The 24,222-nt window shown below is 40.7% G+C and overlaps 1 protein-coding gene across 5 annotated transcripts in view; it reads right to left on the bottom strand.

Annotated features, from left to right (window-relative positions):
• The window catches only part of LOC311025925 (vacuole membrane protein 1-like), a 57,046-nt gene that overhangs the window by 20,466 nt on the left and 12,358 nt on the right, over positions 1 to 24,222 (bottom strand). For 4 of the 5 annotated variants that reach the window (XM_084029108.1, XM_084029109.1, XM_084029106.1 and 1 more), the window contains exons 6-9: positions 15,743 to 15,985; positions 11,914 to 12,060; positions 2,778 to 2,858; positions 2,388 to 2,504 (exon numbers count right to left, since the gene is read on the bottom strand). In XM_084029108.1, the coding sequence (XP_083885234.1) occupies positions 2,388 to 2,504; positions 2,778 to 2,858; positions 11,914 to 12,060; positions 15,743 to 15,985 (588 nt within the window). The remainder of the gene's footprint in view (positions 1 to 2,387; positions 2,505 to 2,777; positions 2,859 to 11,913; positions 12,061 to 15,742; positions 15,986 to 24,222) is intronic. The other variant, XM_084029107.1, reaches the window with a different exon arrangement.

Below are 24,222 nucleotides of genomic sequence, written 5' to 3'. Positions count from 1 at the left end.
CAGGCTGAATGGTTTTCATCAAATGACATGCAGATCAGTCTCAATTATGGAGCTTGACTGGCTATTGAGGACATTGACGAGAGGATATTTAGCAACGGTTTAATGTCACCCACCATTAACTTCTAATAAAATATGAAATATATAGAGTAAGATATATGACACTAGAAGAAAAAGAAATGTCACAGCTACGTCAAAAAACACCCAAAACGTCACATTTGAAAATATCAATTACAATTTTATGTTTAACAATGAGATTGTTGTTGTTCAGTTGCGTAACATTCCATCCAGTTCATACATGCGTTTGATCCCTTGGTTGTTTTTAATCGGTCTGGGTGTTCAGCCTCAGCTGAGTTGTAATCAAAATGTTGGCAATGTCACAAAAATAACAAAACTTGACATCTGCTACAATAAAAAAAAGCCTGACAGTTGCGATAATGCTTTTTTCTGTGCCTCACGGAAAATAAACAAGAGCCGATCCAGTATGTAAAGGGGTGAGGAGTAATACACTTAAATATTGATTTTGAGCAGCCACATCTCTTCAAGAGGCAGTGACAAGTTATCTATCATCCCGGACAAAGCAAGGAGGAAGGGACAGCAAGATGGCCGACACAGGAAAGCTGACTAAGAAGCCTTAAATGTGTCTGCTCGGAAACTGACGGTGACATGGTCTCGACTTGCTGATTTTAGGAAACTGATACCACTGATAAGAGCTACGCATGTATTGTCACACAAACACACACACACACTAACAATAGGGAAGCATTACATCAGCTCTCAATCAGCTACAGAAAAAGGAACCTTCATTATCAAAAACCAGGAGGTGCAGTGAATGAAGTGACACTAATATGGAGGCGAGTGCTTCCTGCGTTAAACGTTCAACATTCAGATTAAGAAGTCAACAGGTTTAACAAAAACATGTCTCATGATCCACGTTTGCTCGGCAGTCCTTGTCCTCTGCCACGCCTCACACTTTTCTGTCTATCTCAATGGTCCCACATGTATTTACATGACATCGCCCATCATCCTCAAGTGACGTGCTGCGTCAGAGAGGCGTTGATCTGGTAACCATTCAATAGTGGACATTCATACGTGAAGCTTAAAGAGCATAAAAGGCGGACGCAGCACAGAATAAAAAAGCCTCTCCTTGGAGACTAGTGAGAACACACCTGAAGCACAGGTACAAACCCAGATCAAAAACAAGCTTTGAAGCAGAGTGTTACGCCCACACACACACACACACACACACACACCATACACACACACACACACACACACACGCACACACATCAAAATCCCCTTTTGTTCTCTCCTGGCCCATGAGGGAGAACGTCACCTGCTCAGCACTTTCTTCTAATACTTGTTTTCTGCTCACACGAGGTAAACTACTGAATCATCTGAATTACAAGCGAAACCCGAGCTGGAAGAAAATTAAACCAAGCAGCTACCCAAGAGAGATTGGGACCCTAGAAATGCTGGAGAGCCGGGTGAAGCCTTTCAGTGAGCACGGGAGGGACGCGCCTCTGTCACTGGGGGCCCCTGTGTGTAATCTGGTACTGTGCCTGCCATGCTTGCAACCCCTCCATGCATCCCATTTCCCTCCTCCCCCCCATGTCTCACTCTCTCCTTCTCCATCACCTCCCACAGACAATGTTTATCAGCTTTAGCTTGTACTCACTAGGTTCACTCCTGCCTTCCACCCCACCTCACTATTTCTCAGTTTAGTGCGGGACAATGCTTTCTGCGTATGATAAGGAATGAGGCCAAAAGAACAAGACAAGCTTTGCTTTTAACCCTTCCTCTCTGAATCACAGTGAGCAAATTCCACCGTTTGCAAAGAAAACAGAAAGTCGAGCCCCCGACGGTAATCACAGACATACTGCAAATTCCTGGACGCAAATTGAGGATTTTCCGGGATTAGAAGAAACGTTTGTTATGCCAAGTCTCCAAAAAGCACTTTCTTTGTCATGGCTTAGGATATATCTTTTACTTTCCCATAAATTCTCAATCCGCTGTAGTCTCACTGCTCTACTGTATAACGTACTGGGGGTGCTGCAGCTGCGATCACAAAATGGTTGACTCACCCTACTTTGGCTGCACAAAATGGCCTCCTTACTACCAGCTGAATACAGTACAAAGATGCTGTGCATTGGTGGGATTTATTTAACACACTTTTCTACCTCTGAATAATACTAAATAAATAAATTGTAATAAATAAATCTCAAATTTAGGCACAAATAATTGTTTGCCTTTTCTCTTGAAAATATATGAGACAAGCACTACTTAACCAATGCTATGAATGTTTGCTTTACTGTAGTGTCAACTTTCATTTGTGGAAAAATAACCCTGGCATAATTTACATGGATGTATATTATTTAACGGAAGCTCACCTGAATGTGCATTTTGATGACTGCTTTCCCAACGAGTGTTGCACCAAAAAACGTCCAGAAGGGAACCAAAAAATGTCCACATGTTATTCCTGCCAGGTCAAACAAAGGATTTGGAATCTGGGGGGAAACAATACAGACAATTAGACTTGATACTGTGTAAATTCACATCAAGAAATGTATTGTAGCACAATACTGACATTTCATACATCTAATTTCTAATATGTATCCCTTGATTATACGATGAACAGTTCAGAACTGTCACTTCCTCTGAATGATGCACACACGTCAACACATCAACAGCAATCTTAACCTGACAAAATTATTTAAATTAAACACCGTAATGGGGTGAAGATACTTTATGGAATAACAAAGATGTGCGGTTTGACTCACAGAAGAACACACTAAAATCCCAAAGAAGCCGACCCTCTGGACGAGTTTCTGCACCGCTACTTTTGCTCGGGTGGAAAAGTCCTTAAAATAGAGCAGAAGTGGGGGAAAAATATGCCATGAAATTTAAACAAGACAAGAGATTTAGCTGACACTGATCACATACTGTGTGAATACTGTATTCATCATATAGACATGTATTTACAGACATCTATAACCTGCTGCACAGATTTTCACTAAACAGCAAAATGCAAAATAATAATTTATTTGTCTAATTATTGTTGTAGAACTTAATCAGATACACATCACACTGTCTTTAGTGTACAAATACCTGATTGTTTATTTTGTCTGACGAATTAAAGCGGATTTAAATTATTATTCACAATTTATATTTCCCATGATAAATTATTCACAATTAATTTCAGATTGATAATTAGTCTTATTTGGATTTAAATAATGTATTGTGCTACTGAAACATTTATTAAGGGCAAATTACAGCAACTTTTCTTCAGTGTTTTTCTGAGCATTTCTGTGAAAGAGGGAATATCACAGAAGTGTGTGAAATAAATATGCGCAGCCAGCTGGAATGTTGTTTTGGAAGTGATTTTTAATGAATGCTCTGAAAACCATTCTAATGCCACATTAAAACAACCCAAAAAATTAGTATTATACTTTAATTTGGGATAATATCATATAATCAAATATCTGCTTTTCGGATTTCTCCTCCATCTCTGGATGTTAAAGCTTAGCTTATTTACAAATTATTGTCTTTGTACTGACATTAAATCATTCCAATTTATATCTAAAAACATCTTGATGTCCAAACGAAACGAAAAATGAGGGAATTACTTGTTTTTTTATTGTCTGTACTGTTTTTAAATTGGTGCAAAGGAGCAGCAGCTGCAACAAGAGGATTTTCTACAACCTATAAATGTGACTCCAACAAAAACTTTGCCATCAATTATTGAGCAGGGTAACGAATGACAAACCAAATAATTAGATCCTCAGAAATAAGATGTACAGCTTTGCAAACAGTTTTCTACATGAAAATACAGATCATTTTAATGGAGTGTGCATCGAGTGGCTTCACTCAATAAATCTTGGAATTCGTTTTTCTAAACCCTTCCAAGTTTCAGTGCTTCGTTTTAAATGATAAACATCTATACAACCAATACATAAACATGCACTTTTTAAATTATTTACACAATTTAAATCCTGTTTCATCCACATTCACCAAAATAAATGAGAACAATATAAGTGATGAGGAGTTCTTGGTGGAGGAAAGTTGCCTGTTTGTTTATAACTATCACAAAAAAAAACATTAACTCACCTAATAATAATCAACTTATCTAATGTTATATTTATTTACATTTTTGGAAGAAAAAGGTGCGTTTCACAAATAAATTAAGTCCCGTACTACATTCAAGACCGTCCTGACAACATAAATATCCTCATGTTCAAAATTAATTTGCACTGATTCACCTGCCACATATTTGAAAAATAATTAAGGAGTCATCTCTTTCTTCATTCTAGGAAAGAGATAAACTTGTTTTTGCATGTTTGTATTGAACATCTCGTTCCCAGTTATTAATTCCGTTGTCATTGGGAATGTGTGAACCAGAGAACAGACTTTGGTCATTCCAGTGACTCACTAATTCTTGCCTTTCTGCTGGTCTTGCCCTATCCCTCTTGACGGCCACACAAAAGCCTCTTTTCACAGCAATGACACAGATATTTCCCCAATATACCTTTTCTGGGAAGAGGAGCCTTAATCTGTTTGGATTTTGATTCTGTGAAACTAGTTCTGGGAACAGAGGGAAAGCGAAGGAAAACCCTGATCCAGGACATTCATATTTTTGGCTGACGCATTCAATCTCTAGGTAATTTAGAAAAGGTTTACTTCAGCACCATGCTAGAAATGACAATGTTACATTTTAATATTATGTTTGCACAGAAATTGTTTGATTCTGAGTGGAAATTTAACATCTTTAAACAATATAATATTAAGACTGAGGACGTTTAATTTTCAAAATTCAATGCAATAATTCTCTTTTGCAGGCCTTTATATATTATTCATTTTATAAGTTATTTGATCTGTTGGCAGCAGATAATTTACATTTTATATATATATTTGTGATGTATTATCATTATTTCTACATTTGTCTAAGCTTTTCTTTTCTTCTTAACTTTTTACAGGAAAAACAATAAGATTATTCTTTATTTGCAAAGTAATGTAATAACCGTAGAAATAATGCCTTTTTTTTAATGCTGTGAAGTTCACAATATATCAGGTCATCAAGTAATTAAATCTCTGTCATATTAGATGAGGCATTTGTTTTATACAACTCTTTAAAGGTAACCACTCTCTCTTTGGTATTTAAATAAATATTTGTATATTTTTAAGGCAAATGAATGTTAAATGTATCCCCACATATAATTATGCTTAAAAAATACCCCCAAAACAAGACATTTCAATGCTTTTATTTAAATATGTGTCTTCTGCTTCAACACATGGATATTAAAGTTTGCACTGGCCATAAGAAATTATGTAGATATTTCATGTTAAAAGCATTTTTGTGCCTTGAAGATTAAACTTTAAACACAACATTTTTATATTTGTATAGTAATCAAGTTAAATACCCATAAAATTAATTAATGAATAACTGCAACTACAACTGTTGATATTCATTTATAGAAAATACACACTTTCACATTGACTGCTCATATGATCACATAATTATGTTGGTATTAAAGAATACATTACCTTTACCCTTACTTAAGACGTTTATAAAATTGTCTATATTCCATGAACCAAATCATTTATATTTTCATAATATTTCTTGATGTTTTTCTACCTAGCAAAGTGCTTCCACAGTGTATCCATTGCATTTTTCAATATTTCTAAAATAGTTTGTGGTCTGTGTAATTATTTTAAGTCTAAATGTACTTAATGGATGTTTTCTGTATGCAAAGTAGATTTTTCAAATGAAAAAAATATTTTCTCACCTAAAACTGAAATCAATTGATAATGAAATAAAAGGAAAACAACTCTTATATGATTCATATGAACAGACAAGAAAAACTGTTTTCTTTTAAAAAGTTAGGCCTCAGTTTCTAAAGCATCATATTCATTTAGAAAAAGAGAGATGTGGTAGAGGGCTGGCAATACACGATCATACCTAATATGGTCAACAAAACCAGTACAGTGTCTATGACATTTTTTACAGGGTGCAACCAAGCGGACAGGAAATTTGAGAGACATGGGAGGTCACCTAATAAGGTGGTGGTGGGGGGAGCGAAGGGACAGCGATTCTGATTGGTTCAAAATTTGAATTTCTGCCTCCACTGCCGTCCAATCATGAAGCTCTGTCCTTGGATTAGCCTGTAGTTTTAATTCTAGCCTGTCCCCATGTGTGCATATGTGTGTGTGTATGTGTGTGTGTGTGTGTGTGTCTGTGTGTCTCTGTGTGTGTCTCTGTGTGTGTCTCTGTGTGTGTCTTGCTCAGCTGGTGGGAGACAGGGAGGGAAGGAATGTGTATGGTTGGTTTACAGCTGCACCGCTGAGGACTTTCCGGACCAGGGACACCTGACAACTGCCGGTGTTGCAGCGACGACAGAACCCTGCAGAACCAATTAGTGCCATGGAGACGGCCTGTGAATCCCATTCATATTCTGACATCATGACACATGTATTGTTTTACATTAGGTGCCGCAGTTGAGCTATTGGCTCATGCAGTGAGAGTGAACATGAAAATATCCCCACCACGTGAACAAAGGGTCCCTGTGGCGGTGAAGGGAGGGTGTAAAAGGGTGTGTGTACATGTGTGTGTGAACTTGTGACACTGTGATTTACTATAGTTGAACTATGTACTTGGACTCTCTCGATCCTGCATTTCTGGGACCAGGGAAGCATCTATCTTGGATGGCTGGGGTTCAGACATCCAGGCTCTGTTGTTGGCGGCTTATGGAAAATCACCATCTTTGCCAGGCAGCATGCCAAGGGCTGCCTAACGCCCCCCCTACCCCCCCACCCCTCTCCACCCTCATCACTGCCGGCTTGCAGGGCTGGGCTTAGCAATTACATTTGGTAAGATCTTGTCATGGGTGCAGCGTCATTAAAACCGTGGAGGTTTTGGTTCCACATTTGGCTGCTTGGCACAGACGCGTTTCTCGCAGCCTGGGCAGTCACCCCACATGGAGCCAATCTCTGTGGCGAACAATGCTCGTATTTGATCTGTTGTTTCTAGGTTTCTAGATCTCACTTCCCCCCAGCACCACACCCCCAAGCCCTATATACTTCTGACAGTCAGATGATCCATTTCCCTTATTCAAAAAAGCAAACCATAACTCTTCAGAAACCACACTTGACTGGTTTTCCCCCTCACAGCCGTGTGTTTCATTAACATGTGCGCATGTACATTTTTAAAGATAAGACATGTACCACATCTGCTTGTTGATTGGTTTGAGTTTGTCAACAAAATATTAGCATTTATGGATTTATGTCACTTGGATCTTCAATTGAAAATAAGATTAGGTACATGGCAAAAAAAGACTTGAAGTCTATAATTACAGGTGCATGTCCTATCCTCTACATTTAACATGATAGTTTCAATATCTGTGGTTACAGCTGCCAGGTGACAACAGCTGTTAAAAACAGCCACAGGGAAAAGAGAAACGTTTTTAAGCTTGATCAAATCTATAATTATTTTTAATTGTTTCTGTTTCTAGACATGCATATATATTGTGAATGTAAACAGGAAGTTTCAAGTGTCAGTTTTTTTTTAAATAACTATGATAGTGACTTTGTTTTCTTCACGTTTTTCATCTGATATGCATTATTCAATGATGTGATATCTGTGATATCTTTTGGATTTGCTGCTCAGAGGGTTCTCTCATATAAAAACAAGGACTTTTCACTGTGAAAAAGTTGGCAAAGCAAACACTTTGTTTCATTAGTCTTTGGTAGGGATGATGTGGTACAGAGTTCAAACATAGACAAAAAGCAGGCAGCGACAAGGCACTCAGCTCCATGTGGAAAATTAAAGTGTCAGACAAGGAAAAATCTATGCATAGCCTATACACAAGTCAACACCCACGCACATTTTTTCTCTCCCTCACTCAGTGTTTTCTTTTTTTTTTCTCAATGAAACTCTTTCACACAGAAGACACACATCTCCAAAGCGGCTGCGAGCCCCCCGACACGAAGATGGCTAAAGTTCATCTCATTAACTCCTGACAAGCCCGCGCCTGCTCTCTCTGGCACAAGAAGGAGAGTGATTAAGGACTCCTGACGCAATAAAGCTACAGTCCCCTTTCAAGAAAAAAGAAAAGCTACACATTCAAATCTATCCGGACGAACACACACACACACACACACACACACACACGCACAAACACACACACAAAAAATGCACCCCTGAGTCCACGTTGACAAATTCTTTAACAAGCTGTGGTTAAAGGGAAGCTGGTTTTACTCTGACTCACCCCCCTCCTTTCAAACAGTTTACTGGAAATAAAGAGGAAGGAGGAGGGAGGGGGCACTTTCAGAGAAGTCACGTGACGGGGCCGGGCAAACCACAGCACAGAGAGCCTTTGAGTGCAGTAGGCCAGGGGGGAAGGCAGGCATACGCCCAGCGCAGATGGCCCTGATTTGAGTTACAGGAGATACAATCCTGGGAGTTGGCAATCAAGAATTCACAGCCTGTTAACCCCTTCCGTGCCAAATGAAAAAAAAAGCCCAAGCCAGGAAATAACTTCATTATCAAGTTACGAGCATGGACGCGATCCATGCGGGATCCTCCGAGACGGTCTGTGTCGATACTGAGGATTCCTCTCCAACACACTGAGTGCTCTCGTACTGAGCTAAAGATTTAAGAGGGGAAAAAAAGCTGATGTTCATGACATCAGCGTCTGGAGCCGTTAGAAAAGGCATGACTTCATTATTTTTGAATAGGTCTGTTGAATGAATGAGAAAAAAAACCCAGAGTGCTCTGCTGCTGTGCATCACGTGCACTTGTGGCAGGAAGTTGGCACGTGCAGGCTGGGAGAAATACCACGGGGTTTAAGTCAAACTGCTGGCACCGACAAACCTCTGTGACTTGAGCGGAGGAGACAAAGTCAGCATCTCAATCCAATCCAGCTCTGCTGCCACGGGGTGGAGTGTGTGTGTTTGTCTGAGCGTGCTTGAAAGGGGGGGGGGGGGTGATTGAAGGGGGTCATATCCTTAAGGACAAATTTGACCACGATCCAACAATACCACAATTTCTCCAATCCAATCCCAATGGAGTATGATTCCACAGTGGCCTACAACTATTGATTCCCAGCTTTCAATCAAAACCTCTGTCACAAATCCACAGCAGATGAATGCCTCAGTGTCCGGTACGAAAGGAATAAAAGGAGGGAGTGAAAATCAGGGAGGCGTTGCAGGATCTCCTTGAGCGAAAGAGGGAACCCTGAGAACATCCGAGTAATGGTAAAAGCCCTGCCGAGAGAAAAAATGATTCCGTATGTGGCAGGTCCTCGCTCGTGCAAGCAACCTGCCTCCAGATGCTGTCCAATCACACATTGCATACATACACACAGCTGCCAGATATCAGTGAGAGCAAGACAGAAAGAGAGAACGAGAGAGAGAGAGCAATGAACAGTGGAAGACGAATCGTTTAAATGAGAAAGAATAAGAGCATAGCAAGAGCGGGACAGAAAAGAAACAATTTCAGAGAAAGAGAGAGAGAGACTAAGGCTGTGTACTAGGAGAGCAGCATGCAGCGTCATTTCTCCTCTGTCCTCCCAAGGATGCGAGACGAACAGGCGATGCTCCTCCTGCGTCACACTGGAAGTTTGTTTGAATAAAGACACGCAGGAGCTCTTCGATGTTGACATGATCATTTAGACAAAATATCCTCTTCCCCACGCCGCCCGTGTGTCGCACTCTTCCGCCGTTTCTACTCTTTTCCTGCTGGTTCGGTAAGGAGCGCCACTCTATCACTGAGTGATGTCAGAACTCCACTCTCTCACATGTGATCCAACAGTCCCCGGGACTGTTGTTGGTGCCAACCTGCCCAGCCGTCCACAGCATTAGTAACAGTGGAACCGATTATTGTCGTCATATTTTCTTGTGACTTTCCTCAAATCGGTTTCAGTTTTATTGTCACAGTTTGTGTGCTGGGAGTCGGCTAAACGATGCTGATAATGGATGACAATATTTATCTTTAGAAGAACGCTCAATTCACACACATACAGCACATCTACAAGGCTGGATGTATCGTTAGTAGTTAGTCCTTCTTGGGACTGGGAATTTTATTGTATGTGATCCAGGCAAAATAAATGCACTGAAACTAGTGACTGAGCTGTGGTGAGAAATACATCATATTGGGTATTTTTCTTTAACAAGACATTTAGCCTAGAGGTTTCTATCAGGTTAATATGGGAGACAATAAAGGGGAAAAAACACTTTACTGGTTAAATATTGACATATGTTACTTCATTAAGAGGTTAAATGAAGAAACAGAATCTAGTATTTTTATACATTGTCATATATAAGTGAAATCAATTCTAGTTAAATACACAGTAATTATGTTTTCTAGTGACTCCAAGCATCCCAACAAGGTTTACTACAGTGGACTGCAGACCTCTGTTTAAAGAACATTGCATGTATTGCTGTAATAAATTATAAATCAACGTGGTTCTATATTTTTATATTTTTAAGGATTGAGTGATTTGCCACGTTTCAAGATAACAACTTGCTTCTATAAAACTCAAACAACACTGGAAACAAGTGAAGTCCTGCTTGCAATTCTTTTTCACTTGTTCCAAACACATTGCCAGAATTAGTAATGAGTAGTTTTTTTAATATTTTTCCATTGCTAGATAAGCTTTTTTCTTGGAACAGGACATTGAAGCATAATGTAATACTGGAAAAAGATCACATTTAGACTTAAGTAAAAAAGTCTAGTCAAATCTATTAATCACAATTTGGATTAAAACATTAAAATACATAAGCCTTGTCTCGACTTTTATATCCAGGCAGAACTTACTTCAATACATCAATACAAGGTAAAAACATTGACAAGACTTAGAATAAATGACTTGTTAGATTAACCAGAGGCACACTTTTCATGCATTTTTCCTTTTGGAATTATTGCATAATCAAAGGCAACATGCACATGCTGAATTATTCCCATCTATACTATGGCTGTTAGTATAGATGGGAATAATAGTTACTAAAAAAAAGAAAGAAAATGAGCACTCCGTGAATAACTCCATAATCCCTGGATATCTGGAATACCCTAATTAAAAAAACAGGATTCATTTGTTAATAGTCTGGTCGAGTCTGCTACAGTATATTTGCAAACAAGAGTGCACTGTAAAGTTCAAAACCATTTATGGAGGCAGTTGTTTTACTGCACTTGACCTGTCTGACTGTTTGACCCGCACTGTTGGAGAAAGAACTGCATTCCTGAGGATGAAGACTGTCTCAGGACGGGTCTGATGAAAAGCTCTTACAAAACTACATGCATGTTTCCTCTCATTCCTGCTCCTCCTTCATTCATTCCTTCATTCATAATCCAGAGAGGGTGGAAAAACAAATGTACAATGAGCTATTAGCCATTGTTGAAACACTTGCAGGGGATATGAGAACTTCTTTAAAAACAGGGAATTTCCAAATGAAGGGCCGGAAATGGCAGGAACATTTCACTCAAGTGCATCATTGCTGTTCTCTTAGTCAAAAAGTTGTGAAAGCACTTGATTCCCACTGTACCGTTGAGACACTGAGGTGGGGCTTGTTAAGTGGTCAATGCGTGCACGCAGACACACACGCACACACGCACACAGGGTAAAATGTGGTAATCTGGCACACTAAATTTCACTTCAGGGAGATGCAATGGCCAGTTTTGCAGCAAAACTGTGAAAATGAATCACCAAAAATAGAGCAATTGGAAATGAAATGGTACAAGGGCAGCAGAGTGGTAAATAACAAGCATGCCAGTGCAAACGAGCAGAAGGGTGAGAATGAATTGAAGCAGCTATAATTAAAAGTAATAGCTTTAAAAGTTAAAGGGAGAAGGAGGAGTGTGTGAGAGGGGTTAGATAACAGAGGGAGATGAAGGGGCTGAAGATGATGCAGGGAGGAGTGTGTCACCTGCAGGTGTGTCACCTGTGCAGACTGGGTCTGGTCCAGAATCTCCTCAAACCTTTGACAGACCTTGTCGTCAGGGTCGGCGCCCGATAACCGCGCCGCACGGGCCATGAAGTAGGGAGGAAGCTCTCCTATAGCTGTGCCTGCACCCTGCTCACACAGAAACACAGACATACATATGAGGCTGTTAATTACTACTGTTCAGCTGTTTAAAGGTCGCTGTTTACAATAATCACTGGCAATATGTGCTTTAGTATACTGTTTTGGCAACACAGGCTTCTGTCCCTACATGCCAATAAATCTGAATTCAACATAAGCTTTAACACAGAGAGATAGATCTTAGCTGTTATGTACATTGCAAGTTGTTTATTTGTACAAATGTTTTTCCATTTTATTCAAATACTTATTTTAAATTATTGTTTTTAATAATGCATTGGGTAACTTAGTTGTAACAATGCTATACCTCTCTTAATATCATACTAATTATTATAACAACCATGTTACCATGGTTCCTGGGGGGTTAATAGAGCAAAAATATCAATATCCATTATCCAAAGGAGCTTGCACTGCTTGACGTCTGGGATTGTGCGATCAGAGGTCTTAATGGGAATAAAACGGAAAGGATTTACGAGAACAAAAATCCCACAGATTATTAAACGATCATGGATACATAAAACACAGGCCCTGGGAAGGTGAAAAACCAGATGCCACTTCTAAAAACGCATATCAACACACTTGCACCGCTAACTGCTCTGTTCCAATCTACTTTGGACATGTGGAATGCAGCGTTTCTGGAAAATTTAAGAAGTGCTAACAAGCCCAGGGGGGTCTAAAGGAACCAAGATATCAATATCTGACAGCCAAAAGGAGCTTGTAGCTGTAAAGCGGGGCAGCCTGTGTGATTGAGGGAGGCTTAACAGGAAGCAAGCGGAAGTGATTTGAGGAAAATAAATCCTCAGCACTTGGTCGGTTCACCAAGTTCATACCACCAAAACATGAGGGGGGTGGGGGGGTAGGGGTTTGGAGTGAGGGCTACAGACTTAATTAACACAATGAAAACAGCCGCCAAGAAATGCAGTGTTTTTTGAGTTGCTCACAGCTCATTACTTTAATGTTTCCAGGCACGGTGGGAGAGTAGGGGTGCAAGGGGGTTGAGAGAAGATGCTAAGGATAGAGTTAGAGTTACAATTACGGGTGGCATATGGATGATTTCAAGCCCCAACACATGCCTAAAACCCTATGATGCAAATCAACGAAATAAAAATGTAATTCAGTTGTTTAAGTGGAACAAACATAAAATCACAGCTTCTATGTCTCTCCCAGAAGAACATAACTAACTAATCACAGCCACATTACTTGTATGAAGCTGGACCGCTGAGCCAGAAGATGATTAGTGGGTAGTTAGCAACCATGGCAGCGACAACAAGCCCAAACAATCATTCTGAGGAGGCGGTGCTCTGCCAAAACCTGGCACACTGCATCTTTAATCTGGACACCCTGTTCTCTTGTTAACACTGCAGTCTTTGATGAAATCTGCCAGTTTTTTTCTCATAATGGAGACATGCCCTAATCTCCCTGGCAGCTGCTCCATTCAATAGCTCTGCCTCTGTTTGTGAGCGTGCATGCGCCAGTGTGTTTTTGTGTAGGGGGCAGAGAAAGACGTCCACCTGCACAGTGGTGGTGTTTGAAGTGGAGCACTTAAGGGAGCTGCAGTAGTGGACAGAGAGGCTTCAAGAGGGTACAGACAAAGATACATAGAGAAAGGAGGAAAGGGAAAGGAGGAGTAGAAGAGGTGGTGGTGTGAAGGGGAGTGTCTCATCGCCAGTGTATCCGGAAGATGGGAGGCTGGCAGGAGGAATGCTGGTGTGGGTGCTTTGAAGCTGTGGGTGCAACAGGTGTCTCCAACTAGAGCTGACAAGCCTCAGCCGAGGCCATGCCTGGCTGGGGTTACAGGGGTGTGGTGGTGACTAGGTGCTGGTGAATCCAAGGGGATTGGGTGGCACACGCACAGACTCCTATATCAGGCCTCAGAGTGTAGTGTTGCTGCAGCTTGGCTCAGAGAAACTCCCTTTTCAAGACTGAAAAACGAACATGGTGCACAAACCAAACAAACTTTTGGTACATACAGGATCAGTGTGCCTGCTAACACACACACACACACACACACACACACACACACACACACACACACACACACACACACACACACACACACACACACACACACACACTAGTGAAGAGTATAATCAATAAAAGGACTATGCAATGTAGTAAAAATGTGTATTTTTGTAATAGAATGATTATTAAATTAATTGAAACCTCATAAGTCTTCATTACATGTGTAAGTGTCCTATTTCCAATTGTGCATTGTCATATTGTGTGTTAAAGTTAATGTATCACAAACAATAAGGAAGCACGAGGGCCAAATCATGTCGAGAGTAGGCTATGAATAGCCTGCCAGTTTCCTGTAAAGCTCCTGGTGGTGAAGAAGCACCTGAGGAACGGTTTTCCCCCTCACTTCCACGTTATGCAGAACAGGGAAACAGATAACAAAGATCAATGAAAGTGTTATCACATGTCAGTGACCAAGTTCTCTTTTCTCAGAGTTTGTCAGTTCTGCTGTTCTCATGAGAAAAGTACACTTCCGTGGATATGATGAGATACTATAGTTCCAGAGAAGTCTGTAGTGGAGTGTGTGTGTGTGTGTGTGTGTGTGCGCGTGTGTGTGTGAGTGTATGTGTGTGTGTGTGTGTGTGTGTGTGTGTGTGTGTGTGTGTGTGTGTGTGTGTGTGTGTGTGTGTGTGCGTGTGCGTGTGTGCGTGCGTGTGTGTGGCAGCAGCGAAAGCCGTCGTCAGCTGTTTCATGCTAACTCTGATACATGTGTGAGTCACTGATACTACACACAGTCATAGGAGGCCCTTCTTTGTCAAAGTCCAAGCTTCAAAGAGAAAGGCACAATGGTTATATACTATACAGTGGTAAAAATGTTTCCGTTCTGGCTCTGAAAAAAAGGCTGTAGATCTCAGCAGCCACCAGATTGGTTAGAGGTGTGAAACCACCAACACTGCATAGGGGAAATTCACGGTAAGGAGCTGGGGATTTCCGAGCAAATGAGTTATCAATGAATACATTTGCAGTGTGTATGCAAGTTAGTAGCTTGAGCCCTTTCTGGGGAGTATATTGCAAAAAATGAACTAATCAACAGTGATCCTAAAATTAGGGTGCAAGGACTGTAGAGTCAAAGAGGGAGAGAAATATTAAAGACTTAAATAATTATAGAGAGAGAGAGAGAGAGAGAGAGAGAGAGAGAGAGAGAGAGAGAGAGAGAGAGAGAGAGAGAGAGAGAATACACAGGAATGGAACGTTTTCACCTTTTTTCACGACTCAACCACACAGCATAAATTGCATGTTAACTTAGAAAGAACTCATGGTCCGATTTGATTTGCTCATATTATTCGGAGTCCATGGTGTGTATAGTTTGACCCTGCCCCTTCAATTTTGGTAAGTTTCATGTTTCTACCACCCTCTGTCTAATGACACATTTCAAAACCCACTGGATAAATTGAAAAATGCATGGTGGTCAACGTAAAAACAAGACTGTTTTTCTTAGTGCCTGAGAAACTGGCATTTGGGAGATATGAGGTTTTTACCTGACAGCAACAATATTTCAAAGCACACACAGTGAATTCTGGTCAAAGCTGTGGTGGATGTGCAAGGTCAATACAAACTGTGACCAAAACTGAACCATGAGGAATGTTTAGAACTCGGTTCAGATCCTACAATTGCTTGTTCTGGACTTCAGTATGCACAGCCAGGGTGTACACGCACTCACCCACATACAAGCTTCCAGGCGGACTTTGGAGATGATGGTCCAGAGAGAGATGCTTCCCTGGATGGCAGCTGACCCCACCAACTCATCCATCCCCGCGGTCTCCACGCCCACCTGCTCAGCATCAGAGCCTGGGACTGGCGCGCTCTGATGGGGACAGACTATTTGGTCTGGATAGGGTGGTTCGGGGAAATCCACAGAACCACATTCATAGGCTGCCAAGGTCACCGATGCTATGTGGGGCCCCTGAGAAATATAAAGAGACAGGTAGAGAAAGAGGAAGATGAAAAGAAAAAGAAACAAGAGAGAAAACTGAGTGGGAGTCCATTTGTTGGAAGTAGTTTTGAGTCAGAGGAAGACCCCTTTGTTATTAGCATAAGGAGAAAGTCACAGATCTGAGTCAAATACTGACTGATATCATGAAGACAGTTATATGTGGACCAGTATCTATGCTGCGCCTACTGTAGTTCCTACAGCAGCGGAACACTTTCTGTCATTTTCATTATAAACTAGCATTAAGAAGGTTTTCCTTTTCCCTCTGGAGGAGGAAAACACCCAAACATGATTAAGCTGGAGCATTATGGTGCTTCATGCTGTTTAAAAACCTACAGAAGACGTGTCAATGGACACAAAGTTGACTGGAGGGCCCGGGTGGAAATAATCAAGGCCGGAAACCAAAGCAGGGGTGTAGAAACCCTGAGATGATCGGGGAGATGATCAGATAGTTCTCTGTGATTATTGAATAGCATTCAACTTGTGTTTTTCCATCAGAAAATAATAAGACACAATCTAATGTAACATTAGTTTGACTAAGAAACAGTCAACAGGCTGGACTACACTGACTGAAATATAAACATCTGATAAAAGGGGACATTTGACACAGGACTAAGACAAAATGCAAAATAGCTGATAAATTAAGAGAGAAGATATTTTGCCTAACAGTAATGACTAAAAGTTGAGTAAATGTTTTGAGTTGTCGTGGACTAAAACTAGACTGAAACTGGGAAGGATAAGAGTGACGAATAAGCATTTTAGCAAGATTAAATAAAAAAATCCCTGCCAAAATTAACATTACCCATAGGTGGGAATTAATAATGAAGAAAAAAGCAGCAAGAAAAGAAGCAGGTTCTAAATGGACCCTCTCTTCAGAGGGAGTTCATTAATGTTTGACTGTTCTTGTTGTAAGAATGAGACATTAGCATACTTAAGGACCCGCTGTCTTTGATCAGTCCTGGTCTGGTTTACATTTCTGGCTGTTGTTTATTTACTCACTTCAATTAGGCTTCCAGTGAGAAAACATAGCAATCAAAGGAAGGAAGAGAGACTCATGTTGGACTTCTGGTGTGTCGGGAAAATTAAGTGAGGAGCCAACTTTTTGTTCAAATCCTGAAAAAAGTAATCCCAATATCCACAATACCACCGAGTATAGAGACTACAGAGACGAGGCCCCGCACACACACACACACACACACACACACACACACATTATCCAAAAATACCAATAGGAACGTATCAAGATTTCGCATTTCAACACATTTTAAAATAAAGTACCGACATTGGTTTGTAGTATATTTTCTCTAATTGCACCTCTATCAATTTAAACTATAGGTGTAACTGTACACAAAATTCATGGACGCTGTGTTTTTGGTCATCGTTGTGTACATTTTCAGTTCAATAGGGGAAAAATAAGAACATTTAGCAAATAATGTTTTGTTAATTTATTTAGAAACTTATAACAATTCAGGACATTGGCCATAATGGACAGTTAAGGCACCCAAATGATGGAATAGTCAATAAAAAAGCATAAATAATACAAATAAATCATAGAAATGTCTGTAATGTAATAAATGTAACCCAATTCCCACCGAGGATGAACAAAGCATTTCTGATTCTGAAGACTCTGACCTGTTGATCATTTCTGAACGGGGCTGTACTTCTGACTTCAGTCTGAGTGTCAGCATAGAGTTTGACACAAGTTGCGGTCCACTGAGCTTGAATAACCCGACTAACTGGGCTAAACCAACTAGCATGCTACAGCTGACTTAAAATGGTGCACTTCCAAACATTTCTGGGTAAAACTCATGCTCCAGACTTTCTGTTCTGTGTTTTGCGAGTAGTACACATAAACAGCTGTTTTGGTCACAGGATGTACTGAAAGGATGTCACATTCTGAACCGCACGTCCTGTTCCGAATGGTTCAATACAAATATAGGTATTGTTACACCCCTATTTTAAACATCATGAAAATGGTTTGAATCATTTATTATTGAATGGTTGATTTTATTTCTGAGGGTGATTTAGTAATTGAGTCATTTAATTTTCTATTTAGGTCAAAACAAAGGTGTGAGCACTGGTTTGCTGAACAGAACAGGATACAAAAAGTACAACAATTCCTGTGAAACTATGCTATTCACGCAGCATAAATTCACTAATCAGTGATGGTTGTCCGAGAGGAACAAGGAAATTATTTGTAAAAGTGGCCCTGGGACACTGACTCATTATGGCAATAAGGTTGATAATGTCGTCTGAGTTATGTTAAATAAAGTTTTCTACTGCCTTTTCTTCCAGTCAAGAAGTCACGTTACACACTGAACAATGATTTAGATGGATCTGAAATGACACAGATAACACTCGTACGATTCCTGCAAATAAAGGAGGTCCACGGAGTGGGCTGATGAAAGCGCATCCTGTGCACTCTATGTGTTAACACTCGTGTGCCTGTGTGTGAAGAAAGGGTGCTCCCAGTGACGCACAAGGCATTTTGGGATTACGCAATGTAGCACCAAAGTTATCTGGCAAACCTGGGGTGGGGCCGGAACTTCCGGAGCTGCACGGGACAAAGCGGGACGGGACGGGACGTGGGAGGACAGGACAGTGGCATGTGAGGCAACAGGAAACAGCAAAGTCTTCTCTCGGAACAATACACTGCTTTTAGATGACACAGATTGGAGTCTATACACACCGTATTAGTATAGGAGTATTATTAGTGCAGGTGCAGCCACATATACATACATTTTTTTAAAAGTACTGCCAGGACTTTAAGAGAAGAACCTCGGATGTTGGTTCACACACTTCTTTAGTGACCTAGCGGGAGAAGTCAAGAAACTCCCAGCACTGACCCAGTCAGACTGGATACTCCCCAGCCACACTTCCTCCCCACTGACTCTCCACTGGGATCACACTGCCCTGCAGACAGAATGTTTGTGTGGCCAAGAAACACTATATTCCTCTTGCTCACACCTTCCAACTCTATCTCAGGTAATGTGTGTTTACCAAACACACACAGACAGCCTGCCAACAGTGTTGCGTGACTTGAAGGACCTGCTCCCTCTCTCTCTCTCTCCCCCAGTCTAATGCTGTGTCACTGCCTCTCACCTTACACAAAAGCCCAGTCCTCTCATGTTGTCCAGGTGACTCACCATTAATCCACAGCCCAGCCCACAACAGTCAGGTAGCTGCCCTGTCTCATTTTGCTTCTGATTTGATGACACACACAAACACATATTCCATCTCCTAAAAAGGCCTAGATGATGAATAACATCAGGGGGAAAAAATACAAACTTCACAGTGGAAGAACCATTTTTCCATCTTAAACACTATTTACTATCAACAAAGTAGTAGTGATGGTTGTATGTATGTATTCTATTCCACCTCCTAACTGTGTTTATTTTGAGATTTGCCAAAAGTGGACGATGCTTGTAGCCACTAAAATACACATCAGTACTGACAGAGGCACAAAGTTGCTCTCACTGACCCAATGGGATCCACAATGGAGGCAACATTGCTGGCATTCCTGTGGCGACCTGCAGAAACCAACGCTTGCCCTACAAAATGAGTGGGATCCCCAGACTCTTGGGTGACACATGCAGATTGGATCTGGTGATAAATATGTGTGTATTGACAATATATCATCACTACTTATGAGAGCTGCTTGTCCTACTTCATTTTTCAGCTCAGAGTGAAATTGAGTTTTTTGTGTGACAAATGACGGGATAAAAAATGTTTTTGCAAATCTGATGACAGGAACACCAATAAAAGCCTATTTTAAAGGATGAAGAGAAAATGAAGGAGATCAGGAGCTCATCAAATGGCCTTTTGTAATATCATGTATTGGTGGCCTGCAGAATGTCTAAGTCTATTACAGACCACATCCCGGATTTAAAATGTTAATAATTGGATTTGCTATTCTTTATGAGGAAAGAAATGCATTCAAAACCTTTGTTGAACCGTTTTGCTTTTCAGTAAGACACTGAAAATAATGGCAAAAAACTACACACGGCTCTGTGGACCCAGCTGTTATTAATGAGCCCTCTTACAAAATATTACAAATGACATGGCAATATTTTGTAGTTCCTCAAGCAAGCATTAAAGGAAAAGTTCGGAATTTTGGACATAGGACCTCATTTCCAACTTACCTGAGGTGATATAGGTCGGTGGAGACCGTTTTCAGCACAATTGGTCCAGTCCTTATAGTTGCACAAGTCACTGTTGCTAAACTGGTGTTGAGCTAGCGCACGTCAACGGTAACATCCAGCCTGTCACTAAAAACAGCTTTAACTGCTCCGCAGAACACCCGAGACAAATGTATTATAACGTCGGACTATCGATGTACATGTCAGTGTTGGTAGAATAATTTTAGAAATTAAACCAACCTTGCATTTTCAATGATAAAACATTTTGAGGGACTAGTTTCTCAGCAGCAGCGGAATTTTACTTTGCGTGTTAGTAGTAGTGCGTAAAAACGAAACCTGCAGCCCTACAAAGCGCCCTACAGTCGTGAATAAACTTGCGTGATTGTCAGCGAAACCGAAACCGTCTTCCTCTGTAGCCTCACTAGCCCGGAGATAATATCAATCCGCCGCTGACGTAGCCTTAGCAACAACAGGGAACAAAGTATAAGCTATTCCAATGCCATGCAAGGTTGGTTTAATTTTTTTAATTATTCTACCAACACTGACATGTACATCGATAGTCCGACGTCATAATACATTTGTCTCGGGTGTTCTGCGGAGCAGTTAAAGCTGTTTTTAGAGACAGGCTGGATGTTACCGTTGACGTGCGCTAGCTCAACACCAGTTTAGCAACAGTGACTTGTGCAACTGTAAGGACTGGACCAATTGTGCTGAAAACGGTCTCCACCGACCTATATCACCTCGGGTAAGTTGGAAATGAGGTACTATGTCCAAAATTCCGAACTTTTCCTTTAAAAAGTCCCCAAACAAGGTGTTGAGTTATATTTCACAGATCGTAGTGAACTTTGTGGCCACTCAAACTGATGAGTTTAACGTGGTGAGGGTGAACTTATTATTTGTGATGTGTAGTAAATTGTTCCTTAACCTATCCTGGACAAGTGACTGGGATTGACTCAAGCACAGCAGCAGTTGCTAAATCACATGAGCAGAAAGGAGTTCCCTCTCAGTTCCACAGCATGAACAAAGTTTGTATCAATGTGCCCACTGAAGGAGGAAGTGAAAGCTGGTTGGCCAATAGCTGCAGCTGCGATGCAGACTACATTATTTGGTCCGGGGGATTCATTTGTTTATTCTATGGATTGATATGTACAAACTACATATATGCAGAAAGACCAGATGCATTGTGTTCAGTTTTTGTAGTGAAATATTGATTAACAAAACCTGTATAAATGTTAAAAGTAAAGTTGAAATTGAAAACAGAAAAGGACCCAAATACATCCAAAAAAACACAAAATACATGCGTGACGACGGGTAGAGAATGATGTTGTTTCCATGTTTTATTACTTCTATTAAAAACATTTAAAATATAGTTGGTTGACAATTACATACTTTAGATCCCCAAAGAACACTGATCGTAAAAAATTAAGTTTCGTGGAAAAGGAATGTGACAGTTATCGTTTATCGAGGCACCTGTGTTGACTTTACTGGTGCGCTGGCATCTTGTCACAAATTCAGTGATGCAGTATGATAGGTGTGAGAATAGAAGTAGAGCTGGGTGCAGTGCTGAATGGCAGATACTTTCTGATTAGTCTGAAGCAGGTGAGTTTTTATTATGTGTTTATCCAATCTGAGATGAGAGTAAAAATTATTCCAAAGTACCTGATGTAGTCAACCTCACTGATGACCTCATTCTTTGTTTTTTACCATGAATCTCTCATGTTCGTGTCAATTTATGTAAAACTGGTTCATTCTGTACACTTATGATGAAATTGCGTCACTCATCACATCAAATTAAAAAAAATAATACAGTACATTTCCAAGGGATGCACCGATACGGATATCAGGTCGATACTGAGTCAAATAGCTGTATTGGTATTAGGAAAATGGGGCCCCTCCATTCAATTCAGTTCTATGTTTTTATACTACAGACTGTAATTTAATTACTATTTACCAAGTTGCTGGTGTACAATTTATTATTTTAATAATAAGGTCCTCGTCTTGAGTAAAGTAGTAGCTGTTCAGCAAGTATACCTTAAGCACAACAGTATGGTCAAAGTGCAACAGGTAAGAACATAGAAGTGTGTTTAAAATAATAAAATACTTGTGTGTCCCTACATACACAGCCATTTAAATGTGCATCGGGCTACACTTTAAATAACCAAAATCACCAAATATTGTGTTGGGCTTCCGATGCCCCTAAACAAGCCATTAATGGGTGACCATAAACTGACCATTTCTCAGTAACCATGACCACAGGACGGTCCAGCCATTAACAGGTCACTGTGGATGTCAAGGGCCATTTAAGCATATTAGACACGGTCCAGCTAGCATTACCCATTAACCGCTCCTTACAGTGGGAGACTGCTGGAGGCAAAACAGGACCAACATAAGAAGTGAGCTCGTTATGAAGAAGTTGGTCAGGATCTCTGAGGGAAGTAAGAGGACGCTGGACTGAGGCCAGTGATGGAGCAGAGACAGACAGGAGGGGTGGGGGTGTTTAGAAGTGGGTGGTAAGCAACCACTGACACACACACACACACACACACACTGACTGTGAGATGCTGGAGGATTGAGGGGCTGGTCCCGGTGATTTATCCATGTGGTTTCCCCATATGACTTCATGTTGAGAAACCCCACCCTGACTAGCAGACAGACACACTCACTCTGACCCCCCACTGTGTGACGGATTATACACTCAAAAGATAACACTTTTATTTCATTCTAAACTTTTTGAAACTGACTTTATATGTAATGTCCACTTTCCGGACTTACAGTGGCAAATTCCAGGCTAAAAGGAAAATTACATTCAAATATGTTGTGTTCACTTGCAATGATTTTACAAATGACTATTATTGATAAAACTTGTTCTTACAGCAAGTTTTTTTTTCCTGCCCACCTTGTCTGACCAATCGGTAGAGCAGATTTCTGAATTAACCAGTACTTTGTATGTCTAAAACACTCGTGTGCAGTGGAATAAACCTGCACTATACACATAAAACATAGATCACATGATACAAGTCATAGATCAAATGTACATTTTAACTCTTTAAGTGTGATGAGGCGATGAATGAATTACTCCAAAGTAAAAGTGCGTACATTCCTTTTGGTCACTTTGGTCAACTAAAATTAATGCTGGGAAACAAACTGCTGGTGCCCATAGAAAGTCAATCAGAATAAAAAGGGGACTGAAGCAGTGACCCTTACACTCATCTGAGGGTGTGTGACGGGTAACAGAAAAGCACTCAGTGACTTTCATGGTAGAATTTCATAAAAAATTTAGCCATAACCAGGCTTAACACCTGCAGTCTGTCAGGACCACTCTGGTTTGTTCTGGTCAGGTTTGGCTTTTTCTGGCAGGGTTGTTGGTGCCATTCCAGACTGGCTACACTAAGCCCACTTTGGCTCGGGATTTGCTTCCTGTGGGCTGTGTGTGTGTATGTGTGTGTGTGTGTGTGTGTGAATGTCTTTCAGGGCAAATGGTTATTGTAGTGGTATTAACTGGACTGGGGACTCTAAGACACAGACAGACAGACGCATGCCTTGGATGGCGGAGGTATGACAGTTAAGATTGAGAAGCGAAAAATACCACACACACACACACACACACACACACACACACACACACACACACACACACACACACACACACACACACACACACACACACACACACACACACACACACACACACACACACACACACACACACACACTCCCATTTACACATCGCTCTGGTATTCATATTTGGAAGGAGTTCGGTAAAGATGAAAAAGTCACAAGATGCTTGGCAGATCCATATCTCCAGCCTTATGAGGAAGAAGATGAATTACTTACAGATCACAGATGAAAGCAGTTGTGCTGTTTATTTGCCTTTTTCTTTTTTGCCACAGGAAGTAAAAGACCGTTTACAGGATTTCATTAAGGAGACGGCTGATGGTGGGTATCAGATTAATTAACAAATAATGTTGTACAAATAATAATGTGATTGAACAAGTCTAAGCTGGTAAATGCCTTATGTGAACTCTGGCTAAAGTTAGGTTTTTCTTTTGCTGCCAGGAAAAAATTTATTCA

This window comes from Eutrigla gurnardus, assembly GCF_963514095.1.
Source record: "Eutrigla gurnardus genome assembly, chromosome: 15".
Lineage (NCBI taxonomy): Eukaryota > Metazoa > Chordata > Actinopteri > Perciformes > Triglidae > Eutrigla > Eutrigla gurnardus.
This window is presented reverse-complemented; position numbering and strand designations above follow the sequence as displayed.